The sequence below is a fragment of the Cygnus atratus genome, chromosome 3 (assembly GCF_013377495.2).
Source record: "Cygnus atratus isolate AKBS03 ecotype Queensland, Australia chromosome 3, CAtr_DNAZoo_HiC_assembly, whole genome shotgun sequence".
In the NCBI taxonomy this organism is placed as follows: Eukaryota; Metazoa; Chordata; class Aves; order Anseriformes; family Anatidae; genus Cygnus; species Cygnus atratus.
Genome location: NC_066364.1, coordinates 86,570,057 through 86,595,735, shown reverse-complemented (window position 1 = coordinate 86,595,735; position 25,679 = coordinate 86,570,057). Strand labels below are relative to the sequence as shown.

Genomic DNA, 25,679 nt, shown 5'->3' with positions numbered 1-25,679 from the left:
GTCCATGCCCTTCTTGTGCTGGGGCCCCAGAGCGGAATGCAGTACTCCAGGTGGGGTCTCACAAATCCCCTCCATTGCCCTGCTGGCTACTCTGCTGGTGATGCAGCCCAGGGTAAGGTTGGCTTTCTGGGCTGCAAGCGCACCTTGCCAGATCATGTTGAGTTTCTCACCAACCATCACGCCCAGGTCCTTCTCTTCAGGGCTGCTCTTGATCCAATCACATTCAAACATTTTCTATTTATCATCTGATTAAACTTCTTGCAGGAAAACACCAGGTGAAATAGCAGATATCAGTGTTATTATGTCTTGCTTTACAAATGTTTTACGTAATGACTCTTCATCCTTTTTTTTGTTGATTTCCATTTTGGATTACTTCCATCATCCGTTAGACTAGCAGTTTTTGGACTGTGTTGAAATGCTTCACTTTGCTTCGGTTTAGTACTGATATATATATATATATATATAAATTACATATATATTATATATATATATAAGTTATAGCTCTTTGTAACATGTAGCTTGCAATTCTATAATGAGCAGATGTGTAAGCCTGCTAGCAGGTTTGTTGAAATCAGTTATCAAGCTCTTTGGATTGTAGTTTTATATCGATAGTGTCTGTTATGCTCTTATTTTGTCTATAAGTAGCTGGAAAGTCTTCCTGTCTTGAAATAAAACTTGCTTCAGTTCAAATTGGTAAAGTACAGCTTACCTCATTGTTAGGAAAAATCCTAGCTATTTATTTTTTAAAAGTCTGTGTTGCCTTCTTAACATGTTTTCATGCTTAAAAAGTTTCAACCACGATATGGAATGAACAGACAGCTAGTAAGAAAATTAATGTCATCAGAAAGAAAACAAAAAAAAGTCCTTTATGCCTCATTTGCCAAAATGGTTGAAGTGGTATTTAATGTTTGATACTTGATTAAATTACCTTGCTGTTATTTTACCCCCGTGACTCCTGAGCAATGTGGAAGTTTGCCTGGGTTGCCTGACTAGTGAGGTGGGAACTCATCACGAGTAAGTCACAGAGGCCAGGTCTGTCACCTTTTTGGTCTCCCTAGAAGAAATGCCAGGAGGCAGCAATGTCAGCTCTGGAACTGTAGGAGTAGAGACGAGGAAGGAAGGGCTCTCTGAAAGCACTGTTTTTATTTTTCTTAGCAATTAAGGGAGAAACTTAGAGGAATGCTGATGCATCTCAGGTGGTAACTAGCATGCCCAAGCTTAACCACTTGGTGTTGTTTACACTCCCTTGAACATTTTGGTATCAGGACAATTAATTTCTGTCCTTCTCTTGAAAAAACTCTGTTTACTTCAAACCAAGCTTAGAGAGGATTTTAAACGTTTTGATTCTTTCATTTGCAAATGGAAATGAATGTTGCTTAGAACTGCAACATAGAAGCTCCAGTGCCTTAGCGTAGCTCAGTGTCTGATGTGAGCAGGCACAGGGTAGTACAGTCTGTTGTAGTTCCTAGAAATTACTGGCACTGTCTTACACTGAAAAAAAATATATATTTACTGTTGTGTTTTTCATTCCCCACAGCTTGTTTGATAGGTATTGGTTTGCCACCATTGAAACGTGCAAATGAGCAAGAGAATTGAAATTGTTCCCTCTGCTGTTTCTCAGCACAGCCATGGCCCAGAGGTCATGTTTCTCTAGGAGAGGTGGAATGAGAAGGGTTGTTGCAGTATGGTCTGATCTGAGGACCTCATTCTTCCATGGTTAGCTCCTTAGTTCATGCTCCTACGAACTCACCTTGAATATGATGGGATTCTGCATTCGCTTCAATATAACTATGGAAGAACAATATGCTCTGGTTTTAAAGATGTTTCAGAAAAGCAAAATAAATGTTCACTGACTTATGAATACAGACTCTGAGGATGTAATATAGGTTTTATTATCAACTTCAGCATTATCAAGATTTGGTGTTATATAAAGCAAAAATCTATGCAAAAATCTATAAAGCAAAATCTATGTTGTGTTGTTTTTTTTTTGGTTTATTTGTTTGAACATGTATGTACATTTTAAATATATTTTTTAGTAGACTCCTCTTTCCCATAGTACTTTGTTAATTTGGCAGAGAAATCATCATGCCACATCTTGCAGTTCTGTGACTTCGTAAGTAGTTGTAAATGGTCATTTACAAGCTGCAAGTGGATCTGCTGATGTTTTAGGTCTGGTCACTTCCTAAAGCAACTTGTTAAATAGAAGATTTAAAAAGCCATAATTATTAACCTTCATTCATATTGCTAACATTCTGTACTGGTTATATATATGCAAAAAACGGTTTTTATATATTTTGGCTGTCCCGCTCTAGTCAGATTATTCAGTTGCTTAATGTATATAGCGTGTTGCAAGCATTTTCTGCTAGTAGTTACCATTTAAAAATCTCTGAACTTAGCAGCTAATACTTCTAAATTATTATTTTTCATTAGAACAAGATTATCAAAAGTTAGATGCAAAAGATTAGGCTTTTCTGCCCATATTAGGACATAAGCAAATGGTTACTTTTTAAAAGTAAATGCTGTTCAGCTGTTCTTATGCGAAATTGGAGGGCTCTAATATGTGCTCGGCACTTCGGACAGTAAGGCCACCTACTTATCTCTGTGTGGTATTTATGGCTTTTGTAAACATTTCTTTGTCCTTGCCTGCCTTGTGCTGAGTACTTCTGCGCTGAGCATAATGAATTAATATAAGCTCTTTCCCAGTTTCAGATATTCTGACCTTCAGAATGTACAAAAGCTAGGTAAACAAATTGATAACAATGATATTATCACTTATATTTAGATCTTTCAAGTGTTTAACAGAACGTTGTGTAAGTGATTCTTATCGCACTTCTGGTTTGGTTAGTAAGCTCATTCTCATTTGAAAAAATACAGAAACTGGGGCCAAGAGTTCAAGAGGCCTATTCGGGGTTGCAAAGCATGTCATAATACACACTAATGATTTGAAGTGTTACAGAATCACAGAATCGTCTAGGTTGGAAGAGACCTCCAAGATCATCTAGTCCAACCTCTGTCCTAACACTAACAAGACCTCCACTAAACCATATCACTAAGGACTACATCTAAACGTCTTCTAAAGACCTCCAGGGATGGCGACTCAACCACTTCCCTGGGCAGCCCATTCCAATGCCTAACAACCCTTTCAGTAAAGAAGTTCTTCCTAATATCCAACCTAAACCTCCCCTGGCGCAACTTGAGCCCATTCCCCCTCATCCTGTCACCAGGCACGTGGGAGAATAGACCAACCCCCACCTCTCTACAGCCTCCTTTAAGGTACCTGTAGAGAGCGATGAGGTCTCCCCTGAGCCTCCTCTTCTCCAGGCTAAACAACCCCGGTTCCCTCAGCCGCTCCTCGTAAGACTTGTTCTCCAGACCCCTCACCAGCTTTGTTGCCCTTCTCTGGACTCTCTCGAGCACCTCCATGTCCTTCTTGTAGCGAGGGGCCCAAAACTGAACACAGTAGTGGAGGTGCGGCCTCACCAGAGCCGAGTACAGGGGGACAGTCACCTCCCTAGCCCTGCTGGCCACACTGCTTCTTATACAAGCCAGGATGCTGTTGGCCTTCTTGGCCACCTGAGCACACTGCTGGCTCATATTCAGCTGCCTATCAACCAATACTCCCAGGTCCTTCTCGGCCAGGCAGCTTTCCAGCCACTCATCTCCCAGCCTGTAGCGCTGCTTGGGGTTGTTGTGCCCCAGGTGCAGGACCCGGCACTTGGCCTTGTTGGACTTCATACAGTTGACCTCAGCCCATCGGTCCAGCCTATCCAGATCCTCCTGCAGAGCCTTCCTGCCCTCGAGCAGATCGACACACGCACTTAGCTTGGTGTCATCTGCAAACTTACTGAGGGTGCACTCGATCCCCTCGTCCAGGTCATCGATAAAGGTATTGAAGAGGACTGGCCCCAGTACTGAGCCCTGGGGGACTCCACTAGTGACTGGCCTCCCACTGGATTTGACTCCATTCACCACAACTCTCTGGGCCCGGCCATCCAGCCAGTTTTTAACCCAACGAAACGTACGCCAGTCCAAGCCACGAGCAGCCAGTTTCTTGAGGAGAATGTTGTGGGAAATGGTGTCAAAAGCCATACTGAAGTCAAGGTAGATCACATCCACAGCCTTCCCCTCATCCACCAGGCGCGTCACTTGGTCATAGAAGGAGATCAGGTTCGTCAAGCAGGACCTACCTTTCATAAACCCATGCTGACTGGGCCTGATCGCCTGGTTGCCCTGCAAGTGCCGCATGACGACATTCAAGATAATCTGCTCCATGAGCTTCCCTGGCGCCGAGGTCAAACTAACAGGCCTATAGTTCCCCGGGTCTACCCTCCGGCCCTTCTTGTAGATGGGCGTCACATTTGCTAGCCGCCAGTCGACTGGGACCGCTCCTGATAGCCAGGACTGCTGATAAATGATGGAAAGCGGCTTGGCCAGCTCCTCCGCCAGTTTTGTGGCGGAGTGCAGTGTTCAAATGCAGTGTTCTGCATTTGAAACACAAGGACACATGTTTCTAATATGTATCTAATTTTTTTCAATGTAGTATTAGGCAGGACAATATAATTACTTGCTTGTTGTATTTGGAATTATGGTTATCCTTTTGAAGATAAAGGTTCTGTAATAACAATAAGCTTGATTCCATGTATTAAAAAATTCTTTTCAGGTTGGACAAATTGAATAAATTACACCTTTTTTTTTTTTTGCATTTTAATTTCATAGTGATTTGCCAATATTTGTAGAAAAGATGGTTATTATTTTCTGTGATTTTTAGTTACCTCACAGCTCATACTGATACTGAAGGAGATTCTGAGGAAGAAAAGTGGTGTAAGAAATCACCTGATGTCACTGTGCAATCAGAAGAAGAAGCGTTACTTACTCTTCTACAGCAGGTGGACAGTTTGCACAAGGGTTCAGAAGATGATAAAAAGGAGAGCTTCAGGCTGCTACTTGAGAAAGATGACAAGGTATTAAGGGTAAACTTAGTATTATGTTGCTATTTACTTATGGTTAGCTCTACCTCTGAGAACTTCCCTAATGTAAGCATAAAAATGCACACAGGAATGGAAGATGCAATTTCATGCTCACTCAAAAAATATGGTGAAAAATAAATATTTCAAGGTGGTGCCAATATTCAGGTTGGGTGGGCATGGAAGTTGTATTATTTTATGTACCATCCAGGCTCAGTAATTTGGAGGCTTTGTTTGATATGTGTATTCTTACATGCAACAAAGAAATCTATCATGGGCTTTTCTTCTAGATAAATGAAACTTTCTTTGCTGGTTTTAGAATTGCCCCATATGAGAAAGTCCTGTGGAATAAGATAGTAACCAGATCAAGTGTCCTGAAGAAATGACATTAGGAGCCAGTAGTCTGCTTATACCTTTATGGTAATCTTCGTGTGAATTTTTCCTTCGATGACTGTACTACACACTTGTGTAACTCTTGATAAAATTGCAAAGTGTTTATGGTTAGTGCTTTATTCAAGGTATCATTTTCTTCTGATTTGACAAACATAAGTAGTTCTGATTATATTTTTATTTACGTATTGAAATACCCAAGCAAATAGATGAGATACTACTTGAAAGTGAATGTTGTGCACGTTTCATACCTGAATACAGTACCCGTCACATCATTCAGGGATCTGCTGTGGTTTACTGGGTTACCTTTATATTTTTAATTAAAAAACAACTTCAAAACTGTTTTTTGAAATAAAATATATTTAGACCGTCTAGGGTATTTCCAAAAGCTGCCTTCTCCTTTGGCAACTGAAAATTGGTATTTGTTTCTCACATAAATTAGAAGTTCTATAGAAGGATACGAACTGTCTGAAGATTTATGCCATGTTCCTCTAACCTACTCTAAGTATTATTATTAAAGGAAGCTGTGTAAATCCCATTCTGATCAGTTTAATTACTCGGCTGTCCTCTACTTTCAGTATGAAAACTGTGTGGACTTTCTTTGGAGAGTTGCACGTGCGTATGGAGATATGTTTGAGATGACTGCTGATACTGAGGAGAAGAAGAAATATGTTTCTGATGGTAAATACATAAAAAAAATGTTTGGGTAGAATGTCATGTAAATGTGGTGAAACATGCTTTGAGCTTCAGTAAATTTTTCCAATCCAGTAAATGTGAGCATTTTTACTGTAATAAAAATGTTTTGCACAAAAAACTGCAACCTTGCGCAGCTTCAGTCCATTCTTTCCTCATTGGAGAGATCTGAAATCGATGTAGGAGAAGTATTGCTGGTCACGACTGAAGGCTGCTGGCTCTGGATGGTGCCTTAAAATCCTTTATTTTGATGAGAATCAGATGGAAAGAGAATGTGCTGACATCTGTCTTCTTAAAAGGAAGGTTTGTTTTTCTGCTTTTCTGAGGCAAAGGAGCACTCCTGCAAATCAGCAGCCTCTTTTATGGTGGTGGTAGGGGTAAAACTGTGAATCTGGAAACACTGTCCACAAGAAACATAAGTCAGGTGTGACGATTGAAGATGGTGCTTCCAGGCTTCTCTCCCCATCTATCCTGTTTGACAACTTAGCCTTAACAGGGTTCTGATTTTCTTCTTCATAGGTCTTTTTTTTGTTGGTGGTGTTGTTGCTTTTAAAAGCATCTCCCCCCCCCCCCCTTTTTTTTTCTGTCTAGTTGTATTTTACATTTATAGTAAAAAGTTTACAGTTTACATTTCCCTTTTTATTTTCAACCTTCTCTTGATTGCAATAAAGCCTACTTCTTTTCTACCTATGTCACCCTCCTCAAGTCTGTTCGACACATTGTTCTTATGGTAATCCTTTTTTGCCTGTATCTGGGAATATGTCTCTCTCTCCTTTGTTTATGCATTTCCTCTCCCTTTTTTGCTGCACCAAATTAAGGTTAGGTAAGTATATTCACAACGTTCAGGTTGTTTTATCTTTTGTGACTCTTTTCACTTATTTATTTATTTTTCTGTCAACAGTGACACCATCACTAAAAAAGCAATTTTGACTGCCCTTTGTCATCCTTGAAGACAGTAATGCTTGTGGGCTATCATTACATATTCTATAACTAACCTTAGCTTGTCCAAGTTCCCCATCCCTATCCTTTTATCATCTAAATGCTCATGAAGACTTGTGCTATCTTAACTACTTAATTGATACTCTCTTAGCTTTAGTAGCAGCTTAGCTTCTTTGTATGTAAGTTGCATATTGCTGTGAAGATAGACACAAACTATGTTACAACAGTAAACTCTGTTGTATCCTTTGCCTTTACCAGTAACCAGATGTCACCTCTGATGCAGGAAGATAATGGCATAGCAAAAGACAGGGAGAGAAGGAATGATGTTTGGACTTAGGTGTTGAGTAATCAGCCTTGTCTGTTTTATTCTCACGAAGTGCTGGGTGGCGGCAGCCTTTTTTCTCTGTTTTTGGAAGTAGTGCAGAGGGATTGAGGCGGCAGGGGAGCTGGCAGTGGTTTAGTGTTTTTTTTCATTCCACTAGGTTGGAGGACTGTGTATGCTGCTCTTTGTTTTTATGAAGTTAACTTGTAATACAGAAATGTCAGTGTGGTTTAATTGGTTGCAGCTGAGATTTTGCAAACAGCAAGCATCTCCTCTGAACTTCTTACTGCGTGTGTGGGTTTGATCAAGCCACCTACTGTCATCTTTATTCAGTTAAAAGTGGAACCTAATGAAGGTCTTTGTACTGGAAAGGAAATTTAACTAGTTCATTCTGTACCCAAGGCAGAAAACAGCTCTGCCTTTTTTTTTTTTTTTTTTTTTTTTTTCCTGACAGGTGCTTCTCTAACCTGCTTTTAAGGGAATTCTATCTTACAAACACAGCCACCTTCAACAGTGTGGTCTAATCCTTCCCTGATTTAGTTGCATCTGAATTAATGAAATGAACTAAGAGAAAATACAAAATAGCAACAATTTTTTTTATATATATATATATATATATATATATATGTATATAAAAATAAGATGGGGGGAGCACACACATATACATATGCAAATGATGTAAAGCCATGATTGTCAAACTATATGCTTGTAAGAGAAAGAAACAATTTATTTGCAGCTAGAGTATATCTGATTTCTTGGTTCTTGAGAGTTGCCTAAAATGTGGAAGAGTACAATGAATCCTTTAATATATTGTATTCCTTTTACAGGAAAGGATAAAGCTGAAAAGGCTGTCCAGCTGGATGCCAGCAGTGCTGAGAGTCACCAGTGGTAAGTTTGAGAAAGTGAATTTTTGTTGTAGTTATATATATTTTCAAAGCCAGTAAAAAGACAGCTGTCTTTTGGCTATAAATAGTGCCCACAGCAAGTTATATTTATCATGCTGGAGTTGGACACCAATTTGATAAAATATTCATTAATAGTTTTATGGAAGTCAATTACTATCAGTTGTAGCTAAAAAATTACATTGAAGTATTCTGTGAAGCAGTTGTTATAGCATGTGAAACAGCTTACTAACCATACTTTAGTAAGTACCATGAAATCGAGATGTAAATATTTTGCTTAAATCAACGTACGACTACTCAAAGAAACCATAGTTTTCTATTAATTTTCCTCTCTCAACAGTTCTCAAAATAACATTGTCTCATATTTTGTCTTTACATTTATGAAAAGTAAGCACCCTCCCCAAATTTTGATAGTCTAAACTGCAATAATTAAAAAAGTGACAGCATTGTGGAAGTTTCAAATAATTTGTCAGTTTTTGTTCTATCATGCCATCTTCCTCTAAGCCTTGCACTTGGATTAATTTCATAGACCTTGCCAGAAGTCAACAAACTTTCTGCAAATTGAACATTTTTTATCCAATCAACATTATCAGGTAGAAAGTAATTCTGCTGAGTTCTAACCGGTAATTCTTCACATTGCTCTTTTGCTAGTCAGTTTTATTGAATTTCTGATTTCTTTTCTAATGCTCTTAGCTTTTCCTTTCCAGTTTGATTTCTATGTTCTTAATTAATTTTATCATTGCACATATCGGTTAGGAATTTGCTTATCTTTCAGATATCTAAACCCTATCCCAGGCTTCCTTTGCTGTCTAAAAAGTAGTAGCCACTTCTGAAGTGCAGTCCATCTGAGTTCATGTTACCCATCTGAGTTAGGGTGAGATTAATTTTTCGTCAGGTTCAGTTGACTACTTCTCCATTGCCAATAAAGGGAGCACATGTCGGCTAGCTCAGGTTTAGATATGTGATTAAATACAGATAATTTCATTTGATTAGGTGACTCTCCGGTTTGGTCTCTCACTCCTCCTGATTTTCAAGGATGGCTATGTTATTCTTCCCTTCTGCGTTCCTGTGAGCATTGCCATATTTCTATGATTTTCGTTTCCCTTTTAGTTTATAGCAATTAGCGATCAAAACACCCTCTTTGTAATAATGGGGTGCTGGAAGTGGTGTGCTGTGGGAATCTTGGCGAAGCTTCACTGTCACAGAAATTTGCATTTACTCTTTCCAGTCTCTTGGAAGTAACGATGACACCTGTCTGGAGGTGAAACCTAGGCCCCAGGTGTTTGTAATGTGGCAGTTTAAGGTAAAAACTGTTGCTTTTGGCCTTACCCAACTGCCTCTTAATGCCAATCAGCTGGAGGTTGCTACTCTGGCAAAATAAACAGAAAAGAGGATCATCCGAGCATCACTCCTCAGTTCAAGGTGATTTGAAGCCCCTTCAGCTAGAACACCCACTGAAAGCAATTTGCAGCCATTTCTGCTGTTTGCCTGATCACAGTCGTAGTCACTTCTTCGGATAATGCTGGTATACCCCTCTCGGCTAAAGCTGGGCCTATAAGCAATCACAAATCACACACATGCATGACTGCCCGTTCCCCCCGCTATCCTGTGAAACTGATAGAATCTTGTGGTATAAATTCTAGTGGCGGAAACTATGCTGACAAAAGCTTGCATGCTATTTGGGCAGGTGTAGGTGGTCTGCTGGACTTCAGATGTGAGATCTTGTACTGGCAGGCACGTCTAGCAAGGGAAGAGTCATGAGCGTAAGGAGATGTGTTTGAGGGGTTAGTTGAGAAAGCCTATTTGAGAGTTTTAAGTAGAGAATCTCATGTTTTGTAAGCTCCTGCTTCTTGTTACAGGCAATGGATTTTTGTATGGTTTGCAGTTGCCATACTTCTTGTATGTGGGTTGTAAATAAATGTGAGGGTTTTATCACTTACTGAACTGTTGGCTTTCTAGAGATATAGATGGACATAACAGATTTGAATAGCTTGATATAATTATATTTTTCCACATTATTTTATCTATTTTTCTTTTCTGAAGTCTTTCTGATTTGATGCATAACTTCTTAAAGTGTAGTGCACCATACTGCTCCCGCTGAAGCACTGAATGTAGTGAACTTCCCTCTTGATATGATCCAGAAAGACAGTTGAATGTTGCTTTCTAGCCTGGCAGCTCTTAGGCTGGGGTCCCTGTACATCTTCTTCTGTTGTGCTGCTACTTAACCAGCAGTGGGCTTGTTTGTAACTGTGAATTTCTTTTTTTCTTCCTTGGTGTAGTACTTTCCACAAGTTGCATAGATTTCATGTTGATTTTAGATCATTTCTCTGGTTTATTGAGGATGATTTGCCATTTGGGATGCAAATACTTATGTCTACTTTGCAGTCTTATTTTGAAGGATTTCTTTCTGTTGTTTTTTCTTATTTTTTATAAAGCGTTGATTTCATTAATGAAATAACTGGAAGATAATTCACCCAGGACAAAACTCTATGGAACACCTTCAATAATGCTCAGGTTCACGTGAACCTTGTTCTGCAATTGTCTGCAGGTGATTTAATCTAAACAATATTTTCATAATTAGATTGAGAGATGTAATACAGGACAAACTCAGTGAGTATAGTGAGGTCTATATTCCCTGTGTTGCACTCCTTTAATATACTGAGCTGGTTTATCTTTTCAGGAAAAAAAAAAAGCTAGTTTTCTTTGATAATGTGTGTTTCAGGACAAACTTGTGTTAACTGCTTTGTGTACCTCTACACTTCAGGAAAAAAACATGCAAGAATGTTTTCAGATTAGGCTGGCTTGTCTGTAACCTCTGTCCTGTCTTTCTCTTTCACTTTCGAACTAGCAACTGTTCTTCCCTTTTCCTTTCTTCTGGGACTTTCCCCATTACCCGGAAGAACTTGGTTGTCAGCTGTATGTCAGATCTGCTTTGGTTGGGTCTGGCAGATGCAAATTTATGCAGTTTATTTTAACGGTATTTTACATGTTAATTGCCATGAACAGAGGAAAGAAGAGTTCAGGGAATCTTTCCTGTATAAACTCGACTCTCAAAGTTGTATGCAAATAGAATTTTGCTTAAAATCATAAATAGCCAAGACTATGTGTGAACAGAAAAGCAAAATACAATTAAGGCATGAAGAAATAACATGTGAGAGTAATATGAAATCTATAATTAAAAATGATAAGAGAAAAGCATAATGAAAAATCTTTATACAAAAATATTAGGATTGCTAACAGGTGGTCAGTTAGGGAAGAAGTGTGTACCAGTTTTACCCAAGTTCACAGTTGAAGTGCACTACCCAATTCCAGGTTGGCATGTAAATGTATTCCTTATGCATGTCTGCATTTGAGTAAGGGACTCCTCCTACCCTTTTGGGGGATGGAGAATTATCATCTAATAGACCACTTGCCATTTGACAATGCCAGGATATTTGTGTGACATGACATACATCACATGTGATCTTTTGGGGCCTGTACCCTTCTGGGCCGGCAGCTGGGAGTGATGGGACACCCTAGGGCATCTCCAGCAGCAGTAGGCAGAGCAGTCCAGGCAGGGATTCTGCGAATTGAATAGGGGGTCTATCAACTATAACTGGAGATCAGATACAGAGCAAGAACTTGGGCTGGCTGCAGATGAGTAGCTCAGCATGAGGGAAAACAACACTGTCTCAGACCAAAATCCTTCCTTTTCATCTCACTGCCGATGTAAAAGATTAAGTTATATAAGGTAACTGAAGAACCTATTAAATAATCTTAGCCTGTGTAAGGTAAGTCCATTGATTTGTCAGACAGAATTTTTTCACTTTTCATGTAAGATTACCTGTTTCGGTATTAGCTGCTGATGACGAAGCTGGCTTTCTGACCTTGCATACGGAAAGATTTGGTTGATTTCTTCCTAATCTGCACTTTATCTTTCCGTAGGGGTTTTGCTATTTCCTATCAGCATGGCTAAGGTTTTAATGCATGTTTGGTATAGCTGCTGTCTACGTTGTTCACTCATGCATTATTTCTAATGTTGTCCTAAACTGCTTAATAAATGAGTAAGGATTAAATAATAGGCCTGTTCTGTTCCTGGTCATATTTCCTGCTCTCCACTTACAGTTAACCCCTGGGGGGCAGGGATATAAGCAAAAAGGAGGAAATTGATTTCAACCGTGTTGGTTTCATCTCTTTTTTTGTTTTGTTTTGTTTTCTGGTTATGAATTGTTAAATACTTTTCTTTGTTGTTCTTTTCCTTCTACTATATTTATAGAACCTCTTCTTATTACTTCATATTTCTCTTGCAAGTTGCAATTCAGTTTGTATTGAAGATTTCTAATGTAGATCTTTAGTTAATTGTTTGCTGTTATTTAATACCTATCCAATGAGGGTAATGCTAGCTTAGATGTTTGTGTATATTTCCAATTTTAGGGCCAATTCCTTTTTGAATTAGTCTTTATAACTACTTCTTGCCTTTCCTCTGCATCAGAAAGGGTCACTTGCAGCTGCACTGTTGAATATTGTCTCACAATAACACTTCCATAGAACTTTATATAATCTGGCACTCTTTCTACAGTTTAGCAAAGAGCAGGGCAATAGGCCTCTCAAAGTTTCTTTTGGAAGCTTATCCCTGTTGCTTGAAAGCTCTGTTTACGGCATAAATAAAATATGTTTTGGTCACACCCTGACTAACGTAACTGTTCAGTAAAGCCCTAGTGCAGATGAGAGTTACGCTGGCAAAAGCATCCCTTTTCCAGAGCAGGGTTTTTCTTGTGCTGTGCAACTGCTATAAGCTGTCTGGGAAGTAAAATGTAATTTTTTATCTGCAGCAGGAGAACTTTGTGGAATGATTTTGTCAGCAGACTCTTGCTCATGTAGGCCTAGAGTTCAGTTGTTGTGTCTTACATACAATGTGATCACACTTCAGACTGTGGTTGCCAGTCAGATCACTAAATCTTTTTTGAATGGTCAATTCTAAAAAACTTTAGTAAATAGAAACACTGGAAAATAAAAACATAGCTGTAACCTTTTATTATTTGTTTGATCACCCCCAAAGAGATGAGGAATGACTACTGTGCATGGCTTGCTGATTTGTGCAGCCTGTGTTGATTATTCAAGCTGTGAAAGAACCTGCATGCAGAAGTTGGCATAGGCCAGTTGCAGGTCATGGTGTTTTCCCCCATGTCTCAAAAAAAGTGGGTCAGTGATTCCCAAATGATAACTGTGAACCCTCGCAGTTCATCTTGGACCATGAACCATCTTTATAATCAAGTTTTTAATTGGAAGTACAACAAGGATGATTCAGTACTGTAGTTACTTCAGATGGCAGTGCTTTATGATTTTAAATTACAGAAAACGCAAAATCTAGACACATGTTAATAGTACACAAACTTTTAAGTTCTTTTGCAAAACAAGTGGGTTTTATGTTTGTGAGTTTTTTTGTTTGTTTTTTTTGCCTTGTTTTGTTCAAGATTTTGGTCCAGAAAGCTCCTCTGCTGTTACCCAGGGCCCTGCACCTCCTTTTTTTGCTGAAGAGGTGCTGTTACAGTTTTTGCAAAGAACAGAGAGGTTCCTAGATGCAGACAGTTTTCGTTCCATTTACTTAGAAAAACCATTTGGTGAGCTACGTTTTGGTTTGTTTGCCACAAATAAACTTAGTGCTGCAGTTAAGTTCAGGCTACTCTGTAGATCTTACCTGCTGATAGGAGTTGTATAGCACATGTGTTTCATTTAGACCAGAGTGAAATTATCAAGTGAAAACCTAGTAATTTTAAGTGAAGACTCCTCCTGAACCACGGTTGCCCCCAAGATTTTTCATGCCATGTACTATTAGTAATAGAATTATAACAGGTAATTTGTAGGGCTCAATGACTGAAAAGTATTTTTCTAGTGAAATAAAACTTGTAAAAGAACATTTTGTAGGTTATTTTCATACTACTGACTTAAAATGAAATCTATACCAGGTATCTAACTAAACACTTGTAACTTTCTCTCCTGAGTTATCCCTTATTTGATGTGACTTTTGAACTGTAGCAGAGACAGATAAATTACAAGCTACAAGTGTCTGTTTCTATTGTACAGTCTTACTTTTCAGGAGTTGATACCTGGACCAGAAATACTGCTCTCAGTCAAACTTTCTGTAACAAAGTTTCAGGTTAGTAGTATTGTCTTGTATTAGCTTTATGAGGAGACCAAAAATGAGTTTTACAGTAATCTTTGTTCTTAATTATGCTTAATCTTAATCAATTATCCTTAAATTACGTATTATTAAGGAAAAAAAATCAAATACAGAAGGACAAATTTAGAAGCCATTTCTGCAAACGTGTAACTTGTTCTATAGTAAGTGGATCAGGGAGGTGTGTATTCCTGGTTAAAGAGCGCTTAAATGAGATAATGGTGGAAGGTCACCTATAAGGACTATGTGGTTGCTGGGGTTAGTGATTAGGTAAGTCATTTTTTGACGAAAAAAAAAAACAACCTAGTGAGGAATTTATTTTTATTTTTTCATTTCCATAGAACAGGTCACTGCAATGTTTCTGTTCAGAAATGTTGCAGTGCCTCAGGATGTTTGTGGTCCTTCCTCCCAAGTTCTCTGTCTGCTCATGTTTTTATTTTTTGTGGTGTGGATTTTCCTCATTCTGGAGGGGAGGTAGCAGATGTTGACACTTGCATGACAGGAGCACTTCACAGAGGGCTTCAGATAGTCCTGTTGTGATGCGTCCCCTGGGATAAGGTTCTTGAAACAGCAATGCAGCAAGTTCAAAGGAGGTAGGTTTGAATTGTGAAAACATCTATTTACTAGTAGCTTTTTGCCAGAATGGTCACAGGGAAAAATAATACTGGCAACCAAGTGGTCCGTCATTACCTTCATGTCAAGGGCAGTTGTTGTGTTGCTCTCTGTGAAAGCTATCGTTTCACTCTGTTTCCAGATTTGTCAGGATTATACCTGGCTAATTTTTTCAAGGTCATATTTGCAGCTGTAAGGACTACTAATGTCTGTTACAAACTTAAATTTTAAGTTTTTGGAACACAATTCAGTTGTGGGTTCCACAGCCTCAGAAATGCAACTATGGCATACATTTTCTACTGATGAACTTCTGTGAATGTCCCTTAGCAGCAGCATGTTTTCTTGTTTTGATTTATTGTGTTAGAATTTATTAAGCCACAATTCTTCAACATCCTTACTTTCATATTTTTTTTATTTTTTTATTAACCAAAATATGGCTGTGTTTTTCATGGAAGTGCCATCTATGCAAGTGTATGCTACATGTGATGTTTTCCTGGAGCTCAGCTTCAGTGCTCTGGTAATTTTTTAATATGAAAACTATTTTTCTGCCAATTTCTACAGCGTAGACTTAGATGCATTCCAAGTTGTAAAAACAAAACAAACTAAATGAAATAAAAAAAAACAACACCCCAAATCCTAAACACTTCACTTTGCACCTTGGCACATTTTTCTTTGTCCTTTGGCAGTCTTTCACATTCTTAGCCGCTAAGTGAGGTGTACCCTCACCCCCATAAGGGGGGTGATAGCAAACTCATGCTTTATTTTTCCTTTGAATCTTAATAGCTATACTTTTATAAGAATGCATCATTGTATCAAAGTGATACAACTTGAAAAATTCAAAAAGTCTGATCTCTAAAAGAGTAATGCAACAGGAGTCATAAGCAGCAATATAAGTTGCAAAAATCTCCCTGCAATTCAATAGGAATTGATATCTCGTTGACATCAGATTAAAAAGAAAGCTTTGGGGTCTGGCTGCATTGCAGAGACTGTCAGAATATATGAGTCTGTGAAATATGTGTACGAGGGGATTGAAGGCCAAGTAGTAAAATGGGATTTGGAGTGTCCTAATGTGGCTTAATTTTGACTGGAGGCTTTAAATCTTTTCTGTGTATCCATCTCATATGGGATGGATAAACTGTGGTTGCCAGAGCCTAGCTGTTGGTATCATCTCTCTGAATTTGTGGCTTTAAAATTCATGTTGCTTGCGAGCATTCTTGATGTAAAAACTTGCTGGATCCACCTGCTGCTCTTCCTTTTGCAGCAGGTATGCCCCTCCCAGTCTTATTTTGTCGGAATATGTATAGAAATTCTGGAACACCAGGAGGGATAACATGAATTCTCCTTGGTCTGGGGAAAAAATAATAATAATTGAGTTTTAATCGTGAATGATTAATCTGCATAGAAGTATTTTATCCGTATCAATGAAGTTACATGACCATCTACGTTGCACTTACTTTGATGAATTTCTGTGGCCATTTGTTGACATTAACCAGGGGTAACATTAGCTGTTAGATCACTTCTTTTCAGTGCTAGTATTGCATAGCTTTTTATTTTTCTCTGAGAAGATAGCATAGGAATATTTTAATTCGGATTTTCACAGAGCATAACTAAGCAGCGGTTGTGAGGAAAAAGAGGAAAACTTGCTTGCAAAAGACATATTTCTCTCATTTCTTAAGGTATTTAATCATTATTATGTGATTATTTTTTTATTATTTTTTTCCCCTGGAGTTTTTATAATAGCGGACAAAATGCTGATGTTTTTTAAAAAAAAAAAAAAAAAAAAGTTAAAACCGCCAGGGCCTTCAGTTGTTGGATGTTTCCACGTGTGACCACTAGATGGGGCAGGCCGCTGAAGAAGACCGAGGAGCTCAGCTGCGGGGTGAGGATCTGGGCAGCAGCAGCACTTCTGCTTTGCCTTGCGAAGAGCTGTGCCATGGACCTGGCAAAACGATTTCTGGATTGAATTTAAAAAAAATAGATGGAAGCGTATTTAGCTAGGTCCTCCCGAGTTTGCGCTGATCATTTTCTTAATACTACTGTCTGGATCAGTGAGGATAAAATTTGCTTTCTTATGCTTCTTTTTTAAAAATTTAAAATCATTTCAAACATCTAAGAATTCTTTATAGGCAAAACCAAATATAATAATAATAAAAAAAACAACAACCAAAAAAAAACACTTTTTTTTCTCTCCCAGAAATGAGCATCTGAAATGCCATCAAATTTTAAATCAAATTAACAGATTTATGCCAATTTCTTTTTTGTATAGCCCAGTTCAAAAGTGTAAAATAGAGACAAAAAGGAAGTTAATATAGAAAGACGTTCTCATTTTTAACTTGGAGGGGAAAAAAAAAAAAAGCTTTCAAGTTAGTAGGTCAGCTTATTTTTTCATTCATTGAAAATTTTATCGGGATTTCCCTTCCTGGCTATTTTGGCTGTAAGTAGAAGTTTTTCTTTGAACTGGTTTAGACTAAGGCCCTCTTTCTTGTCACGCACAGACAGGGAAATACTGCAAGGTGCTGGATTAGCTTGTTCGCTTTTCATTGTTTTCTTTTGTAGCAGCAATCCGTTTAGCTATGGTATGCTGAGTTTATCAGATTAGCACTTAATGAGTAAAGGGAATATGGGAAACGTTGCCTGAGTTACTGAAGCCTAATAAAGGTTTCCGTGCCTTCCCCCTCTTTCTAAATACCTGAACTTTCCTGACCCCCCCCTTGCTTTTTCTCTCCCTCCCAGCTCTTTCCCATACGAAATACGCTTCCCTTGCAGATTTAACCATCAGAAGTAGTGCTGCCATTAGCTAGGTTTTGTTCTGTGTGTGTTGGTCACAACTTACATCCTGCTCAGCAGTGTTTGGCAGGCTGTATGGAGCTCTTACAAATTCAGCTACTCATTATTCTGACTTTCATGCCTTACCTGGAAACACTTGCAGACTGAAAACACGATAACCTATAGTGTGGGTATACCTTAATTAAAAACATTAGGTATGACTGTAAGTAATACAATTATTTAATTAGTTATGATAACAGTGACATTTTAATGAGAATTCATTGGAGCTTGAATAATTACATTATATAAAGAAATTCAAGAAAGCTGAGGTTTAGTAATGCTTATAAACTGTGTGCACCATATGGATTGTGGCTCTGTTAGCATCATTAACTTAACAAGCTTCTTGCATAACTCTCCTGTTTTTCTCTGCACTTCAACTTTTTCCCCCTTTTTTAAGATTATTCTTTGTTTTAATTCAATATTACATTGTGAAATTTTTAATACAAAAGTAAAATTCTGAAAAAAAGAAAACATCTGTATTGGTTTATACTGCTTAAATATATCTTAGGTGGTTCTTTCAGTTTTGTACAGAAATGTAAAATTATCATAATAGCAGTGAATATAGGCCTAAGAAATGTGGGACTGACATACGTGGGAGAGCTGCCTTATGAACGGTAGCTTCTGTAGCTATTGAAGTAATAAGGACAATGCAATAAAAGTTGAAATGAAGCATCAATAAATCAACAGTGTTGCTTAGAAAATAACTTTCTATGGAGAGGCATCTCTGAAAATATTTTCAGTTTTACCTGCTTAACAATTAGACAATTTTTTAACAGAAACGACCTTGCATTTCTTTTATCTCTGCTCACAGTACACAATTTCTGAGATTTAAAACAAACAAACAAACAAACAACCTTACCAATATACAGCTAGTAATGACAGAAGGGGTTTTCTAAGAGCAAAATGTGTTGTGTGCTTTTAAAATAATTTTAACACCATTAAAAGAATGCTAGAGGCTCAGAAATGCACAGAGATGCTTGAGAAGGGTAGAAGATGACTGTATGATTTTTGAGGCTCGTGTGGCTTGCTGCTGAGCCTGCCTCAAGAATTTGCCTTCCCAGGTCAGGTACTGTGGCTGATGGTGTTCACATTCCCAGAGTGTCACAGTCTGGAGGACAATGTGTCCAGTTAAGCTTTTGTCAATGCTGGTGCTGTCTGGAAATTTTGGCGGAAAAATCCCTGTTTTTTCAGTTCATTGACAGTGTCATTTAAGCTTCTTGTTTCCATTATTTGTTTTGTATTATTTTGTTGTCTGCTCCTGAATATGTACAGTTCATGCCAAACTTCTATCCAGCTGTCAAGATGGAAGAAAAACAGTTGTTAATCTGTGAACTAGGTATTGAAATATTTTGTAATTTGATTCAAAGGTTTATTTAAATCACAAAAAGTATGTGTGTGTGTTTTTTTTTTCCCCTCTCAGGTTTGCAATTATGTGTGGCTATATGTCTCAGTTTGAAAGTGTTCAAAACAAAATCAGGAATGGTTATCTCTTTAAGGTATGTTTTTGTAGGCTTTTGGTGTTTTGTTTAAGCTATTCCTTTAAATTATTTCCTTATACAGTGTCAAAGAATTTTTTCCAACACAGTAATTCAGACTCACAGGTTTATTTTGGTGTCGATGTTAAAGTGAAGTTATTTTTATGTATGCAAACAGATTATATGCTTTCAAAAAAAAAATTGATGTAGGATTCTGGGAGGAACATCAAGATTTCTGTTATAGTTTGTAGTGAAAGGGAAGAGGAAAAGGGAGTAACAATTCTGTTCAGAAAATCGAAACATACAAATTGTTAAGTGATGAACTAACATAGTCCTGCAATCATGCTTCATGCCTCCTTTAATAAGTTATGTTTGTTTTAACACTGTCCTTTCAGAGGTAAATGTGTATTCTAGTTAGCAGTTTTTGTTGCACGTGCTCCCTACCTCTTGTCCTCAGTATTGCTCTGGCTCTTTCTCCCCACTGCCCTCCAAGCCAGTGTCCCCCCGTTCTGGGTATCAGTGAGAGGCAGCAGATGTGTGACAGGTCCCCGTCACATCCAGCCCGTGGTAGGGCTTGGAGTGTCGCATTAACTACATCCAGGCTGTGCCAAGTTAGCTAAGCTCCAACTGCTGCAACTAGCTAGGTAAGAAAGGGAAAATGACAAAAATAAAACCAACCAACCAAATGAACAACAACAAAACAAAAAAAGAAGAAACAAAAAAAAAGAGAAGTGCTGCTGTTGTTTAAGGATGGGATTTAAAAAGAAATCATGTTGTTAGTTGCCTTTTCAGTGAGGTTTTGCTCTTCAGAAGTAATTTCTGAAATCCAAGTGGATCATTTGGCAATGCTAAGGCTTTGGGAAAAATAATAGCATGAAAACATAGCTCCTATGTGATTAGTTTGTGGACAAAATGATAGAATAATAGGCTTTCATATCTGTATAACTCAGATATTTTAGTGACTGACTTAGTCAGAAAAGAAGAGAGATCTGAAAAAAATGAAGCCTTAGAAGAGAGATTTATTTTGAGACAAATAGTACTTAGCGGTGAAATAATATATTTCTTTTTTCTTTAAACTCAGGTTGAGCAGTAAGAGCTTTGTTCAGTAAACTAAAGAGAGAAATAAAGATATTTATGACCTGTAATGACAGTGGTTTTGGAAGAATCACCATATTAGATGCTTTCTAACTGTTACTGTTTCACTGCAGCAGAACCCTTTTATTTCCTGAATTTTACATTATAATAACAATTTGTTGTGTCCTGTACCATTTCTTTGGAGCAGTAACGTTACAGGGTGGAAAAGACTTCAATGATGGGTGCTGGCATGTAAGAACTATCAAAGACAGTGGTTGCTTTCTCACTGATCGGGTGTGTGACAGTTCCCTAATACTAACTGTAAATAAAAAGAACGTAGTTTAAGTTGTTGCCTTTTTTCAGGCAAAAGTTTTCAAGCTCTTTGATTGAAGTTTTGAGCAGTTTATTTGTGGTCTTGTTGCATTGTGTGCAAAGCTGTTAAATAATTTTGTTTGTGGTTTTCCTCCATAAGGAAGGGGTTTGCTAGTTAAAATATATTTAGGAAGTTAGAAAATAATTGCAGCAGAAGAAAACTTCAGAATTTGTATATGATTTGCAGCAAATCTCTTAGAAAGTAAACACACTTGCCAAGCAAATATCTAAAGTGACACTGATTTTCTTTTTAATAGGAGCACCTAGACAAAGCAATTGAACTTAAACCTCAAGATCCTTTTTTATATTACCTAAATGGAAGATGGTGCTATTCAGTAAGTTTTTTTTTTATATCTTACATATTGAATATACAGAAAAATTATAATGCATTTCAAATGAAGTAATGGGACTTAACACAAAGTAGGAGTTTATTGGAGTAGATGTTTTGAGCTAAATGAAGCAGTGCATATGCATTTCCTGAATTAATTTTCACGTGTGTGATGTTATTGGACTACCATACTGGCTTGGTAAAATTTCAAGAGAACATCACAACGAAGATACAGGTATAAAATCTGTCGTTTACCGAAGTTTTGCAAGAAATACAAATTTTGTTATGCCAACTCAACAAGAGCTTTTAAATATTTTATTAATGACATAGTGATAAGTACTCACATGAAAAAAAAAAAAAAAGACTGGTTTGCCAGTTTAGCAGTTGTTGTTTGTTTTTTTAGCAAAAATGATGCTTTGTGCTTGTAATATGAGAGTTGCTCTATTCTGAAGCCCACATCTTTGATGGCTCATATGACTATCCTTATCACTTCATCTTTTATGCTATGAACCATCTCTTGTCAGAAGAAAATGTTCTTGCGTAGTCTAGGCTGTAAAAGATTGTTGGGAGGCCTCTCAGAGTAGTAAGGGCTGATGTACAGTGAATTCCAGCCCTGCCTTTTTCCTCCAGCTACTTCAAGTGCTAGTCATTACGAAGTCCCTGCAAACTGGAAAGGAGGAGTTGCCGTGTTATTTAGAACGTTGCAGCCTCTGACTTTGTTTGTCTTTATCTGCAACAAGCCTTAATGCCAGGTAATCTTTCAGCAGTTCTTTCAGATCATATATATAACTTTCAAAAAGCTTTCAGCAACTACGTTTTTTCTCAGTTGATCCGAACGAAGAATGACACCAACTTTTTCAAAGAGCTTATTTTGCTTTTCATCACAGTGTATTCTTCAATGTCAGCATTAGCATTGCAAAAGTGAGTTGCCAAAGATTGTCCTATATCATGCATGCTGTCCTGCCTTTGAAGAGCATCTCTCACCAGTGATTCCTTAAGCACTTTCATATGATGTCCAACGACTGACTGCAGCTTCCATTTATGTCAAACACTCCCAGATGTTTCTCATGGCTTATTTAACACTGGAGCTATTGCATTTGGAAGCTTTACATGTAGTCTCAGCATACCTCATTTTGTTAATATTGTGCTATCTTTTAATCGTATTTCACGTTAGTGACAGTCACCACTTACTGACTGACTACATGTGGTTTGTTGCACTGTATCATTATGAATTCATGTTCCGCACTTGTGGCATCTATGCAGAACTTCCTTGGTGAACAATAAAGCAACAGATAAGCATTTGCCTTAGGGGGTGACCTGACCTGCGTTGTATTAAGTGAAACTACGTCTGATGTAGCCACTGAAAAACAGATGTAGCCACTGAAATACTTCAGACTGATTTTTTTTATTTTTATTTTTTTCTTATTTTCAGTTCTTGCTTTCTGTGACTTTCTTGCTGGCCTTGACAAAATAGTAGCCTGAAGAACTAAGCGCAGACTTGTGTAGTACAGATAAATGCAAGTATAGGACTGACTAACATTTTGTTTTAACTTCTAGGGTGGTCAGCTCTTTTGTCACTTGTACGCTTTCAGTAGCAGGATGAGGTAATTATTCGGGACCATTGTTTGGGTTTAGACACCTTGCTCAAGTACGGAAGTTAGATCTTAGTCCTAGCCCAGTGAGGTTCATGATATTCCCGTTGTTTTTAGCAGACTGAGTGAGTAAATTTCTGTGCTGATCCATTAATAGAGGTTTTGTCGTGCATGTAATATAGTTAGTCTGGGAGCTTGTGGAAGATGCAGCAAATTTCATGATCTTTTTCTGCAGACTATGGTGTTTCATACTGTGGTAATTATCCCTACATTAGGCTGTTAGCTATAGCATTGGTTCCAAATCCTCAGGGTGGGAAGTGTCATAGGGTGTTTAAAGAATATGTATATTACACGTCCTTTGTATCGCTACCTGTAGATGGAGCGATTAGGCTCCTCTTAGACCCTCCTTTTTTTTTCCTGTTTAGTCTAGCTGAGGATGAGGCTGGGAAGGCTGTGTTATCCACTGCAAGGAAAACAAAGGGAAAAAAGGGGTGACTGAGGAAAAAAGGTTAGTTTGTGCTTTAACCTTTAGCTCACTTTTGGGTCAAGCTAAGATTGGCCTTAACATTTGTTCTTCCGTAAGTGTTGCTTATTTGATTTGTGCAGTTTTGCGAGAATTTGGCCTTGCCTACCTTTCTCTGTGCAACGCAGCCCTTTGTGAAGAGCAGTGGTGTGGCAACGTCACATTTCTTACACGGTGGCTTTTCTTGCTGGGCCAGATCTGAAGCTGGTGCAAAGTGACACAGCGCCTTCCAGCAGGACAATGGGCTGGATTGCCACTGCCTTACAGCACTGAGTGGGTTGATGCAGAGCTAGTGACTTCTGTGTGTCATGTTGTCTAAAAATCAGTTGTTGGGTTTTTTTTTTGTTCTTCTGGTTTCTTTTACCATTATAAAACCAGCAGAACTGTACAAAAGAGGTAGATGCTGGTTTGAAAGGAGTATCATCACTGCTTTGTTAGAGAATTAATTCTCATATCAAGATCAGGTAGGCAAGATTTTCATAGATCACTTTATAGATGTCATAATGGGCAAAGTACTGTCTGTAAGAGCTGCTGTGTATGCAATAAGGCATGTGTAGCTCCCATACAAAGCATGTTCTTTATTTTGTTATGACGAAGGGAAAAAACAACAACTATTTATGCATTGAGCAAACATAATAGAACACCACAGTAGTAGGCAACTGTGGAACCCTATCAAGTGTTACTTAAGTATTCCTTTTTCTAGAGCTGATGCACACTGCTAAATGGTAGAGTTTTTTTTTTTTTTCCCAGCTTATCTTTAGTTATCTATAATGTGTAGGAAAAGTTAAATACCATATAATTGTTATTAAAATACTTTGAAATATCTGTCAAGCAAACCGAACCAGTATTTAGTATGTGTAAGAGATATTAGTATTGCAAGGAAAAAGAACTGCCTCAAAATAGTTTTCATTTAAAATGTCTTTAATGATGGTGAACTAAACTTTTTCTCCTCAGCCTTCCATGACATAACCAAGATGTGTCAAGATGCACATGTGACTTAAAATAAGTAGTGTGTAGAGCCTTTTAAGTTGCAGCTTTTTGTTGTTAAGAGACAGTGAAAGTTACCTTTGCTGTCCAGATCGGCAAGAAATATTTATTAGAAGTGAAATGATCTATGGTGCATAGTGTATAGTAATTATTTCTTTCTTTAGAATTTTGTGAGCAATTGTCTAATAATCCTTAAGAATTTAGTGTTTGTTTTTATTTATTGCTTTAGTGTTTAGAGTAGCTTTTAAAAAACTGAGTCCATATCTAGTTAAGACTTATGGCTACTTGCCGTTATAGGACTGACACGAGATAGTAAGCGTATACTTGTGAAACTGGATCAGAGCCTCTGGTAAATGTTAGTGGGGTGTTAAAAATTAGATTTCTTGGAATTTTTGTTTTGTAGGTTACATGCCATGTGTTGAATTAATCTCTGGCGTATCCCAATTTAATCTATTTGGGTTACATCGGGGAACAAATTGACCCAGTTCCTTTGTCTGTGTGCTCTGTAAGTTTGCTTCTCTTACTGGAAAGTGAAAAGCCCAGGGAATTCAAGTTGGATAAATGGCTAAATGCCCGTGCAGACTGTAGGTTCGTCAGCTGGCAAGAAAGAGAATATTTATGTTGGAAGCCAGTGTTTTAAAACTGCTCTCTAGTTATTTAATCTCTTCCAGAAGTCAAAACATTGTAAAATTGTATTAAATAATTTCACATTAATGTACTGTGATTAAAAAAAAAAAAAAAAAAGAACTCTGGAGATAATGAAGTAGGTACCATTAATATTTTACTGAAGCTGGATTAATGGAATCATTCTCCTTTATGGAAGACAATTGTGTTATGTGTCACAAGAGAGCTATTAGCAAGGAAACATTGGAGGAGGATATCTTTTAGGGGTGCAGGTCCCTCCTGGCTGAATTTTCAGTCCAAATGGCTTAGTTTCCTTGGTGCCAACATCCTGGAATTTGATAAGCTGTGAATGGGCAGGGTTTGCATCTCATCAAAACCAAGTGGGAGACAAAACTGAAAAACAGTCTGCAGTCACTAAATGATCTAGTCAACGTGAATTTTGTTGACGCCTATGGAGGAGAAATGCATATTAGGTTATCTCTTTTCCCAGTGTTTAGGAGAGAATCACATTTTCTGCCTTAAACTTTGGTGGAAAGAGTGGTCTGATTGGACAGTACTGCAGTCAGCTGCAGTTTAACTCTGTGGGTGCCTTTCTTCTCTCTGGTCTTAGAGATTTGGGTAGAATAAGCTGATGAGAACTTGCTCTTTTGACAGATCACGAGGAGAGGTCTTTCAAGCCAGCCGTCTCATTAGCTTTGAGACACTGAAGAGTGGCCTCCCCTCCTTGCCAGCAGCCAGGCTGTTGTGGTGACCCACACTGCTGCAACTCTAGGGAAGTTCAGGAGTTGGTTGATGGTCCCTCAGGCCCTTGTTTTTTACCTCTTCTAGAGCAAGTGAGACTAGCTGTCCTCAGTATGGCAGCTGGGGAGCAGTGTTCCTCTTCAGAGTGACCCAGTACA

At 38.1% G+C, this 25,679-nt stretch overlaps 1 protein-coding gene across 2 annotated transcripts in view; it reads left to right on the top strand.

Annotated features, from left to right (window-relative positions):
- RMDN2 (regulator of microtubule dynamics 2) overlaps positions 1-25,679 on the top strand; it is a 47,883-nt gene that overhangs the window by 5,438 nt on the left and 16,766 nt on the right. For both annotated transcript variants that reach the window (XM_050710068.1, XM_035563190.2), the window contains exons 3-7: positions 4,769-4,961; positions 5,933-6,035; positions 8,136-8,196; positions 19,226-19,301; positions 20,984-21,061. In XM_050710068.1, the coding sequence (XP_050566025.1) occupies positions 4,769-4,961; positions 5,933-6,035; positions 8,136-8,196; positions 19,226-19,301; positions 20,984-21,061 (511 nt within the window). The remainder of the gene's footprint in view (positions 1-4,768; positions 4,962-5,932; positions 6,036-8,135; positions 8,197-19,225; positions 19,302-20,983; positions 21,062-25,679) is intronic.